This window comes from Neolamprologus brichardi, chromosome 23, assembly GCF_056152115.1.
Source record: "Neolamprologus brichardi isolate AB-2024 chromosome 23, ASM5615211v1, whole genome shotgun sequence".
Classification (NCBI taxonomy): domain Eukaryota; kingdom Metazoa; phylum Chordata; class Actinopteri; order Cichliformes; family Cichlidae; genus Neolamprologus; species Neolamprologus brichardi.
Window position 1 is genome coordinate 27,706,081 of NC_142125.1, and position 12,399 is coordinate 27,718,479.

The 12,399-nt window shown below is 41.1% G+C and overlaps 1 protein-coding gene across 2 annotated transcripts in view; it reads left to right on the forward strand.

The window, feature by feature from the left end:
- Window positions 1-2,938: 2,938 nt before the first annotated feature.
- ncam2a (neural cell adhesion molecule 2a) overlaps window positions 2,939-12,399 on the forward strand; it is a 403,653-nt gene continuing 394,192 nt past the window's right edge. For both annotated transcript variants that reach the window (XM_006792777.3, XM_006792778.3), the window contains exon 1: window positions 2,939-3,148. In XM_006792777.3, the coding sequence (XP_006792840.1) occupies window positions 3,097-3,148 (52 nt within the window). In that variant the 5' untranslated portion in view covers window positions 2,939-3,096. The remainder of the gene's footprint in view (window positions 3,149-12,399) is intronic.

A 12,399-nucleotide genomic window follows, 5' to 3' on the forward strand; every position in this document is an offset into this window, starting at 1 on the left:
ATCCTGCAATTGAATGCCATGTTACCTCAGACCATCAAGTGATTTTGACAAAATGTTTAAGGGAAGCTTCAGGCGTTTCTTTATTGCCCAGTTTATTGAGGCTGCATTAATAAAATACACAATATCTCTCAAACTAAGACACCATACATTTCATTAGCTTACTCTTTTTTTGGCTACTCAGTTACTCAGAGTTTTAATTCAACACCCCATTTGCTCTCAGCAGGAGAGCTTCAAGTCTGCCTGTATAAGAGGTTGTATGCTTATGCTTAAGTATACTTGTAAAACTGCATTAACACTTGTTAATACATGGTAAGTTAAGAATCAGTTAGTAGTCATTTTAGTCTTAAATTATTAATTTAATTTATTTGCAAGTAAGTTTTCAATTTATAGTTGATTTAACTAGTTTCTATATGGTTAAGTATTAGTGCTATGCCTTGCAAGAGGTAGAAAGTCAATTTTTTATCCCATGTTAAACTTAAGATAATGTATTTGTTAGTGATTATCAAATATTATTGTTGGTTTCAGATGAAGGTTTCACTACTAATAAATGAGGCTGTAGCAGAAGTGTCCACTAATATATGATGCTTATCGATTATGATCTTTTCCTGAACATAACTAAAGACTCATAATCTTTCCATTTAGACCAATATAATCCAACCTGCCTGATTATAAACTATAAACATAAGATACAAGTTTATAAGAGCCAGATAGCGCAAAATTCTACAAATAGATCAACTACACAGTATTTATTAATCATTTACAGTGATTTGTAAACAATCTGGTGAAACGTTATAACATCGACAAATCGGTTATTAACCATTTAGTAAACATCATTACTTCATTATTTATTAATATAATGAACAGAATTAACCAGGCCAATATGGGACTTTTAAGACTGATACCGATATTTGTTGATTACAAAATCTGAGACATTATATGAAACATTTGTTATGTGTAGTTCTTTATGACTCCTTACTAGGATATTATGACTGTGCAGTTAAAGAATAAATTATTTCTTGTTCACACTCTGCCCAGCTCTGCTCAGATCAACTGTTTTTTGTGTTTGTGGCAGTGCAAACATGCATGATGCCAACATAGAAGTTGCACAGGGCCCTCTGGTAGACAAACTGTGTAACACTGGTCCTCAACTGCTAGACAAACTGCTGAAGTAGTTTCCTAACCTACTTAAAATTGTATTTTTCCCCCTTGATTTTGTGCTGTAAGTGTACTGTTGTACATACAACATGGCAAAATTGCAGCCTTCTTGGCAAAAAATAAGATGTTCAATATTTTACATTTTGTGATTCAACCAAACTCTTACTGAGAAGATTTATCTTTAAAGCTGACAGTTTGTCCACTTTTTAATGTCTGAGTACATAGTAGTGATCATATTGTTTGGCTTCTGTTTAAGCTGGGCAGGTAATGTACAAGAAGCTATATCTGAGTTATTCTATCAGAGGGGAAAAGCGTAAGAAGACACAAAAATGCTTTTTCAAGTCCATTTTCTTAACTGCTTATCCAGTTCTGGATAGGTCCCCAGCTGTCAGTGTGAGAAAGGTGGAGTACACGCTGGACAGGGTGTCACATAACCACATAACACCGAGAGATAGAAAACCATTCATGCTCACATTCACAGGCACATCCAATTGAGATTCCCCAATTAACCTGACATCCATATATTTGGTCTGTGGGGGGAAAAGGGAGCATGGGAACGTGCCATGCTGAAAGTCCTCAGCAGATTCTAACCCACTGTGAGGTGACAGTTCGAACCAGAGCACCACTGTCTGCCAACTGCTGTGCAGCGTGGCATCGAGATTTTGACTGGCTGAGAATGCGTTTGTCCTTAGCAGCAATACCTGTTATATTTATTGTTGCTTGAAGTGTAAATTATGCAAATGCACAGTGGTATTGTTTGAGCCATCCATCCATTCAGTTAAGGATTGGAGGAGATACTGAAGCCTATTCCAGCTTTCATGGGGTGAGAGGCGGGCACACCCCGGACATTCAGCAGCCTATTGCAGGGCTAATTAAGAATAAGTGATTAGTCAATCCATCTATTTCATTCCACTTAACTGGGGTGACAACTAATGTGTGTGTGTGTGTGTGTGTGTGTGTTGGGGGGGGGGGGGGGGGTCAACTGCCATAGGCAAGACTCAGGCTGCACCCTGATTGGGTCTCCAAGCCAAGCCAGCTTTGTTTATAAAGTGCTAAAACAGCAAGTGCTGACCAAACTGCTCAACATTAAGGACAGAATAAGAATACAAAAAATAAATAAGTATAAACATAAAATACAAAAATAAACAAATAATTATAAGTAATTAATAAATAATTAATATAAGGAAAAATACTAACAATATATAAATATAATAATTATTATTAAGTAGTAGTAGTACTACTGCTAATAATAATAATAATGATAATAATAATAATAATAATAATAATAATAAATAATATATATGTGTATATATATATATATATGTAAAAACACAGAAAAACTACATTAAAAGTGGATAAAAGTACACCTGTCTATTGCGGGGCTAATTAAGAATAAATGATAAGATTTAGGACATTAATATGAAATGGCCTTGCAGAGAAAGCTCTGAGTTTTGCGCATAAATCCTCTTCATTTGCCCGCTCTCTGACAAAGGATTATAAAGGGTGGATTGTAGGTGAGGTGAGGTCAGCTATTAGACAAGGGGGGTCCTCAGAATTACTAGATAAACTTGTGCTTGTAGGCATCAAATATGTCTTATTATTAACTGTTTTTTTAAAGAAGCCAATAAAGTCAGACAAAAACATAACACGTCTATCGTAGCTGTGCTTCTCCACCAGCAGTGAGGTTGGAGAGAATAATGCTGGAGTGTGAAGGTAGTGGTGGTGGTGGTGGGGGCTCAGCTCAGAGCAACACGGTGAACGAGCAGGGAGGCGGGAGCGCGCGCATAGGAAGGAAGAGAAGGAAAGGAGCTGAGGCAAATCAGTCGCCAAGCGGAGCCCAAGACAGCGGATGAACGGAGCCGAGCGTGTGTGCTTGTCGCTCTTGTCGTTTTTTTACAGCAGCTCAAAGCGGCGTCCGGCAGCCCCGAAACCCGCCCGAAAATGATCTTCAAACTCGTCCATCTCCTCGGGGTGCTCGTCTGCGGCGGCCAAGGTAAAGGGATGCGCGCGGGAGTGTGTGGCAACCCTCGAGCTTTAGTGACTTTGTGGACAAGTTGAGTGTTATTTTGCCATCTCGGTCTGCAGCAGCCAGAGAGAGGGCTGCGAGCTGAAGGGGAGAGAGGGAGTGTGAATGTAAGTGTGTGTATGTGTGTGTGTGTGAGAGAGAGAGGGGTAGATTGTTTAAGTGGACGTTGTTTTGTAGTTGAAGCACGTCTTGCAGGGGGGCCAGGATGCTTTCCTGCTGAAAAGAGGGCTCATGACGGGGTCCTGTGGGGTGTTTAGGGTGTTGCAGTGCACTCCATACTTCCCCACGATATCATCTCTTGCTACAATTAGTTTTTTAAAAACAAAAAACAAAAACATGTTTCACATCGTTGCTGTATTTTCTTATTTGCAAACAGCTCTCCTTTCTTTCCGCTTTAATCACTGATTCCTCCCAACTTAAACCGGCAGCGCACGTGAAGACGTCAATATCCACATTCTGGACTCATATCTGTCAAAGACCACCGCCTTTTTTCGCGCGCGCGCGTGTGTGTATTAGTGTGTGTGTGTGTGTGTGTTTTCACTCTTCCCTGTCCACTCTGTCTTGTGAGGAGCACTGTAGAGAAAACACTGTCATGGACTGAGGTTTTTGTCAACACCTTCATCAGCGTCTGCACCTCGCGCGCAGGCAGTGCGAGATAATGTGAGATTAATGCCGCGGTGATGCTTCCCAAAGTTTCTTCTTTTGTGTGTGTGTGGAAAAAAAATTCTTATTAGTCTTATTTGAGACAGCAGAGTTACACTTACTCTGTTAATTGGGTTCGCGCACCTGATTCGAAGGAGAGGGGAGGGGGTAAGGGGGTGACGGTGTGATCCGAGTGAGCGCGCTTCAGCGAGCCTGTGGGCAACATAAAGATGTAACCTGAGTGGCTGCTGCGTGCACGCGGATGCATTTCTTTGCCTTGAAAAATATTATTGTGTGTTTCTTAATCGTGTCGCTCGCTGAGAGTCTTCGAAGCTTTACAATCACTGGAAAATACCGAAAATCCACCGTCTGGATAAGTAAAAATAAAAAGACAGGGCAGCACAAGGTGATCATTTTCCTTGGTGTGAATTGTGCACTTGTTCATATTAAACCAAAGAACTAAAATATCTAGGGGAAAATGAGTTTTAGGAGGACATTCGTCTTTTTTTTTGAGTGTGGCCACACTGGCTTCCTGACGCACAACGGCAGGTGGGGGTAGAGCGCTGCAAAGTGGTGCCAAGAGGGAAGCCATAAGCCATGAGTCGTTAAAGTATGTTGCATTCAGATACTGCTTTTGCAAGTTTTTGCTTTGAAGTCTTTCAGGAGGGGGAGTGGATCTCAAAGTGTGTGTGTGTGTGTGTGTGTGTGTGTGTGTGTGGGGGGGGGGTCCTGGAGGAGGCTTTACAGGGTTCCAAAGCAAAATGGGAAATGGTAGCTCAAGTTGTTTGTGTGTGCCACAGTTTTAAAGAGTTAAAAGTGGATTTAAAGGAAGTGCTGTATGGTTTTAAAGTGTAAAGGAGTAGATGCTTTCTCTGGGTTCAAACCCAGTTACTGTGCACTTGTTTTGGTTGACAACAGCAAAGGACTGGGAAGCATACCTGACCGAGACACACTGGGCCACAGACACCCACAGTTTATTATCCCTGACACTTCCAAAAGGACTGTGCAGTTTATCGGCAGCTCATATTTCTGCCGGCTTAATCAATAGTCTGTTAGAAAGTGCTGGGTTATGATAGAGAGGAAAATGAAGAGGGCGCGTTCAGAGAGCGGCGTTGCTTCAGAGCGTTCGTATATTATTACATTTAATCCCAGCTGAGGTCAAACAAAGACACATATAGGCAGCTACTGTTCATAGAGCCCTAACTGGGATATTCATCGCACTCTTTATTTTTCCCTTTTGTTGCAGGAGTATTACATCACCACCCTCCCCACCCCACCCCCAAACCAATTTCCATTCTTATCAAGCTTTTTGTGTGTGTGTGTATGTGAGTGTGATAGCAAAGTCCACACAAATTGACCTGTTAGACAATGCTCACAATCTGCTCTTAGGCAAATTATAACACTGCTTCTGAGTCGAGGGGTAGGAGTATGAGTAGGATGCTCGATTCTCGTTGTCTGTTATCAGTGTGGGGCATTTGAACAGACACTAATCCATCAGTGAAGGGAGTAAAGCCAGAAAGAGGTTTTACTTGCGTGCCCCCCCCCCCCCCCCCCCCCCCCCCCCCACACACACACACACACACCACCGCTTCCCATTGACAGCTTGGTTTCTTCCAGGAGTCAGCTCGGTGCCCTGTACTCCTACTACACTAACTCTGCAGATGCCTTCTCTGGGCCCTAAAGGAAAACATTTGCTCTTGAAGTCCCAGCTCGCCTCCTGCCCTGCACTCGCATCCTCGAAGGTGTATGTATTTGGCTTTTTACAGATGCTTAGTACAATGAATTATATGCTCGTTCGGGCTCGCCCGGGACTCACCGATGTGATGTTAAGTGGCGTAATTAAGATATTTCGCAGTGTCTCTTGGGGAGGGAAATGTCAGTGGCTCAGGGTTTGGAAGATTTATGCCCCTGCACTTAAGTGTCTCTCACTGCACACACACTGAGCCTGGGCTTACGCATGTTGGAGGTTTGCTTACATCCTGCTTGCTTACATTTGTGCACTTGCTCACAAGCATGCGAGGGTCACACACGTTTGTCTTGCGCTCATCCCCAAGCCATGAACGAATTGTCTTTACAGCAGCTGTTAACGTCAGAATTTTTTTTTTCTTTCCCCCCCAAAAGTTTCTCACCATGTCGCACATCGCTCTTAACAAAATGCAAGACCAGTCATAAACTCCTCTTAAAGGCATGCAAAGCTGTTCACAAATGAAATAGCCCGTGTCTCTCTTTGACTAATAAACTGGGGGGGGGGGGGGGGGGTGCTGGCGTACATATAAAGAGAGCCAGTGTATATATGAAAATGGAATCGGCCCCTCGAGGCAGCTGCATACGAGAAATCAATTTAAGGAACGGCTAGAGTCAGCAGGGCTCTGGATTGTACAAAGGGCAATCTCGGTGTTATGGATATGCTATTTATTTGCCTGCAAGTTTTTTTTGTTTTTGTTTTTTTTTATTCCTTGTGCCCTTTAGCACTCAATCTGTGTGAGCCCCAGCATCGAATTTGTACGTGGCGTGTAAGACAGGAGGAGAGTGTTATAACACCGGGATACGTGATAAACAAAGAACTGCCAAGCATCTGTGCTGCAGGGGTTTTGTCAGCTTGCTGGGAATGAAATGACAGAAATAAAGGAAAGGAAATGATCAGACACTTTTAGATATGACGCTGCCACACATATATATATTTTTTTACTTCCTACATGTGCAACTTACTTTTTTTCTTTTTCCAAACTGAAAGACTGAAGAACTATTAAATTATTAAAGCGTGTGTTACCTTGCCTGCGATGAGCAGCTCCAGGATACACATGTATGTGCGTTGTAAATAACCCCACTATCTATACAAAAACCACAGTGCCACAGAACAAAATGCTTTATGGATCAGGGCGTCCATGGACCAGGCTGCCTGCTCAAAGTGGAAGTTTTTTCTTTTTTCTTGCAAGAATGTCAGTGAAATGGCTGCAAAACAAGCTAAAATGAAAAGAAAACTATTACAAAGAGGCTATTACTGATGGACAAAGATCCTCAAAACGACAAAGCAATGGCAAATGACCACAAAGATCACAAAGAGAATTTAGAAAAACGACCCGAGCACCACAATCAGACAGAAAGTGAGCACAAAGAGAATCAAATTGCCTTTAAATACCTTTTTTGCTTTCAGTTTGGAACCAGTTCTCTCTGTGCCTTTTGAGAAGGAGGTTAGAGAATATGTAGTGAAATTGGTGGGGTGGGGGCATCACAGCCGAGAGTACAATATATATGATTGCAGCTACTTTTTTGGGGACGAGCTCCTATCTTTCAGTGTAAATGTGCAGGACTGGTTCTTGATTAGGTGCTACTGGTGTAAGTGAAGTTTGGGTATTGTGTCGATCTAATATCGATACCAGCGTTAATATCGATACTATAGATATTTGGATCGATCCACCAAACTCTAATTTCTACTACAAGAGTCAAAAGTACCTAAAAAAGAGATCACCCCCCCCCCAAAAAAAAAAAAGAAAAAAAAAGGAAAAGAGAAAAACATTAACAATAACAATCGGCTGAAACCTCATCTGTGGTCGGAAGTGTAAAGTTTCAGAATCCTTCTATGAGTGTAAAATCCTTATTGAAAGGTTAATGATCACCTGCAGACTCGTGAATGGAATGAACTCTCTTGCTTTTAGGTAGTTTGGAGTGTTGTTTGTTTGCAAGCCATATTCAGCCTCCAACTCCGTAAACACGATTAGCGTTTGGGGTTAAGATAGCTGTACGCTCATGCTTATAAGGAGGCCGATTGTCTTGTAGTGACACATTTTGGGCTTTTAAGTAACTTAAGTTATATCAGCTGAGGGGATAAATGGCATTCCAGCAATGCGCTCAACTATGTGAACATTTGGCATATTTTGAAAAACCTCAAGTCATTTGAAATCCATGAAGCAAAAACAGCAGCATGTTCAATAATGCCCTCTGCCAACCTCAGTCTCTTTTCAGTCAAATTACCCATTATTATCATGGAAGTGACTAATGTTCTCCTCGGGGAGTCTTTCCCAAGCAGAAGCCAAGAAAATGCACTAAGCAGTCGGGGTCTTCTTGCAGGAGGAGCTTGGCATTGCTCATTAAATCCTATATTCTGAATCCCAGAAAGGGAAAATTAGGCAGGATGGAGTGAGCAACAGGAAGATTTATATGAGGGGTGGGGTGGGGTGAGTGGGTGTAGGAAGGCAGGAAGAGATTATGTTTAAAAATTCATTCAATTCAAGTGAATCTGATTGCATCTAGTTAAATTGCATTGCCAGAGATTGAATCAAACTCTATGGAGTCTCACTGTGCCAAAATTAATAAAATGTAATTGAATCCTGTCGAGATGGAATCAAATTAGGCCAGACTGATGTGATTGGCGGAGGCAGCTGCTGCATGTTTCCGCGCACTCCTGTGGGTTTGTCTACTGCTTTACATCAGTTTGGTGCTCGCCAAGCAGGAGACCCTTTGGCTCCTGCTTATGTGTGTCCTGCCAGTCTAAATGTCAGTCTAACTAGCAGGCTAATAGGCAGAGCCAGGATGCCAGGGTGACAACAGAATCAGTGGGCACACTGGCTGACTGAGGCTGACTGACAGATGGAGGAAAGTGGTAACAGTGGTCTTCCTCTGCCTCTACTGATGCTCACTCTATTTCTGTAGATCAGGCGTTCACAGGCCACTTCTCCAAAGCAGATCCCCTCATGGGATGCAACCCACTTGGTCTGGGCCTGACTTTTGGGGATGGGTGCCGGCAGGCACGATTAAATGAAGAAGAGAGGAATCAGGGAAATGGCAGCAGTGTTTCAGAACCGCTCTGGTTTGTGCTGTATGTTTTGAGTGACCCACTTAAACCGCATTAATATCTGCACTAACGCCTTGGGTTTTGCTTCACAGTGGGCTGACGTGAATCACATGAGACTTTTTTTTTTAAATTTAAATGACATAATGCAGCATTAAATTGGAGAAGAGATCCTGTTCATCCCATTCTTTGACTCGGCTGCTCTGTTTTTAGGACAGACTATTGAAAAACTGACTATTTTTGGTGATGTCACCCATATTACTCAGATGATGCCACCGTTTTGTGTTATCTATCCATTTGTAGTGAGCTGTAAAAGCCATGTTTTCACATTTGTTTTATTTTTAAAATTAACATTGATACATCTGTTCATGGAAAGCTGGTGAAGGAACGCAAAGGTGTTATCTGATCTGTTTTGAACTATTTGAACTGTAGGTGTGTATGTACACTGATTTAATGTTGATTAGTACTGATAACATTAATGTGCATCTGTTAAATCTGTCAAAAAACAAACAGAAAACCACGAAAGATGCCAAACTGAAGCCATTAAAAACAGTATCCTGTTATCATGTAATGCTGTGTGCAAGGCAGGTTTTTGATCCAAGCACAGGACATGGAGAACAGGACTTTAATGCCCCTTTTCCGTTAGTGCCTACTCGGATCAACTCAACGTGTTTCGCGACTATTTTCAGGTTTTTCCATTAGGTCATAGTACCTGGTACCAGGTAATTTTTTAGTGCCTGCTTGGCCGGGGTTCCAAGCGATCGGAGCAGGTACTAAAATGCGACATTGTCAGACTGTATGCCACCGATTGGCTGGTCAGTAGCATCACTTCATGTGAGCGTCTCATTCGCAAAAATCAAAACCACCATCTTTGATCCGTGGCAACGGGGGAAATGGCTGCAAAAATAATGCCATGTTCCCCCAAGTGTAACGAAAAGCTGTAGACCAAGCAGCAGGTAAATTCTTGTCTCAATGTCTACTTTTGTTGTAGGGATCGGAATGCATATTGATTATGTTGCAAGATGCTCGGATGCATTGCTGTGGCAAGGACCACGCACATTTAGAGGTACTAAATTGTAATGGAAAACCAGTTGTGGCGAGCCGTGCCGAGTCAATCGAGTCAATCAGGTACTAATGGAAAAGGGGCTTAACTTGGACGTTGTGGAACAAAATGCAAAACCCAGGCAAGACAGGAGCCAGGAACTTACAAACCAGGAAATTATGGGAAAAAATAAACAATGCACAGGGCACACAGCATGAGGGACAACACAGCAAATGGCAAGGGGAGAGTCAGACAATATTTATCTACAGGGTTACAAGGTTATGAGGCTAGTGGGACTATCAAAATAAAACAGGAAATAACACCAAGCATCCGAACTTGACACAGACAAAAGGTAAACAAACATTTAAGTAAGATGACTCAGTATAACAAACTATTGCCGGGAACAGAAGCAAGATAACTCTAACTAATAAGGTCTGAGAATATAAATACAATTAAACCAACCAGGAGTAAAAGCTAGTAAGTAAGAGAATACAAAAGTCAAAATACTACAATGGAAGAATACAATATACAAAACTCTGGCCTACTTGGCACGTCATGTTTTGACGTGAAAAGGTTTTAATCAGATGGATTTAAAAGTTAGTAGAGCTCTTGGAAATTGCCTCAAGCTTTGAAAAAAAAAAAAGTATCGATTCCAATGTTAAAACAACAGATGACCTGCCAGTAAAATGGGCAAGACTTTAGCTAAAAAAACTACCGCCCAACTATTATATTTTTTTTAAAACTGATACTAACACTGATATTTGAAATGAAAAAATTAGACCATGTTTCCTGTCTCTTGTCCACTTGTTTAATTTACATTCATCAGGTTTTATAAATGCTGATACTGAGACCTCAACAAATAGCTAACATTGGCAGAAATACTGGATCTGCTGATAGAGTTGCTAATTGGAAATTTTATTACACAGACACAGACACGTTGCAACACATGAATTGCACTTTAGTGTTTATATGCAACAAAGAAGGCTTATCCCTATGTCCAAATGTTTTCCTTTTCTTCTCTATGTAACAGACAAAATAAGTGTTTTTTAAATTGTTAGGTATAAGAGTAGTTCAGAAATGTATATGTATTATTCACACTTCAATAACCACCATTACCTTGCCACATGAAACAGAAACATAACCCCACAAAAACCTTTACAAAAGCTTCTCTTTCTGCTCCTCTTCTTGCCTTTGTATTACACTGCACCTGGTATAGCAAGTCACTTAAAACTGATGATTTTCTTTTAAACAAATTGTTCAGTTTTTTTGAAACTGTCAGTCACGTACACCTGTCAAGCCCTGACTAACACATATTTGAAGTGATAATGATGACGCATATGTTTTTTTTCTTCTATTTCTTTCTGTAGCGCTGCCAATTATTTTTCCAAAGCATTCAGCATCAGGAAGTTTTAATTTTTCCTCTCTTTATCCCATTAATGAAATTTGCACCACATTAAAAAATCTAAAACACGCCTAAGAGTGTGCCTTTTGCTAATATGTTGAGTGCATTTTTTTCTGTGATTTTACAGTAAATAGCCTGAGCTCTGCAAAAACTAGGATATGGCCCAAAAGTGAAGAAGAGACAGAACTTCACAGAAATTGGACAGATGCATTGAAATGGATGGTAAATTGGTACAGACGCTGGTTGGAGGCTTCTCAGCAGATGCGCGCACAGTTATGCTAACCCTCTTTATGAGTCATTGGTAAAAGGATTTTTTTATTTCGTAAGAGACTGTAGCAGGTGACGGAGTGGAGGTGTACAAACACAATGACAGAAGAAATTTGGATTCAGAAGACAGTGGGATGGACACAGATGGATGACAGCTTAGAAGACAGCTGAATGTGCGAACGCTGAGAGATAGGTAGAACCATAATGAAGAAGAGCCATCTATTGACAGCCAAAGAGCAGTATTACTCAACCTGCTTCTGATGAATGTGGGCCCCGTGTTGACTGAGCTGTGTGGGCCTATGGAGACTGGTGGATGTCAATATCATCATGGTGATTGAGGAAAGGACTAATGTTAATTGTAGCTGTGCTGGCTAGCAGACTCTAATGAGAGATTGGTGTGGGTTTTTTTGGATACACCTGTCAATGGGACGAGACAAGCTAGGGAGTGGCTCCAATCACTTTAAGCACGCTTAAAGGTGTGTGTGTGTGTGTTGTGAATTTGTGTGAAATATGTGAAAAATATTTGGATTCTAAAACTTAGTTTTGGCAGGTTTGTACCTGAATGCTTATGTAGTACAAATTCCAACCCTTCCGAATGATCCTGGGGTCGATACTGTCAACCGATATTAGCTATTTGCTGCTGATAAGTGAAAAAGAAAAGAGTGAACACGAGTTGCTATATATTATTATTATTCGTTTTTATGTTGCATAGTTTGACCACCAGAGGGCACTCTACAATATCCCAGTTTACAACACTCTGCTGATCCAAGCACAGCTGGGCAGAGTGTGAATAAGTAAATAAATTTATACACATTACAAATGTTATGGAAATCAGTTTGTTTCATCTCTCTGAAAGAAAATAAGTATTGGCCGATGTGTCGGCATATTAGATATTTAAATCACCGAATATCAGTGTAGGTATCAGTCTTAAAAAATCTATATCAGTTAGGCTCTAGTACAGATAGAAATATGTCTTCATCTCTGAGATTAAATACTGGCAATAAATTTTTGTTGAGCTTTGTAAGGATGATGGAGTGGTGAAGTGGTTAGGAGTGTCAAGTCTCTGCAACAACGTT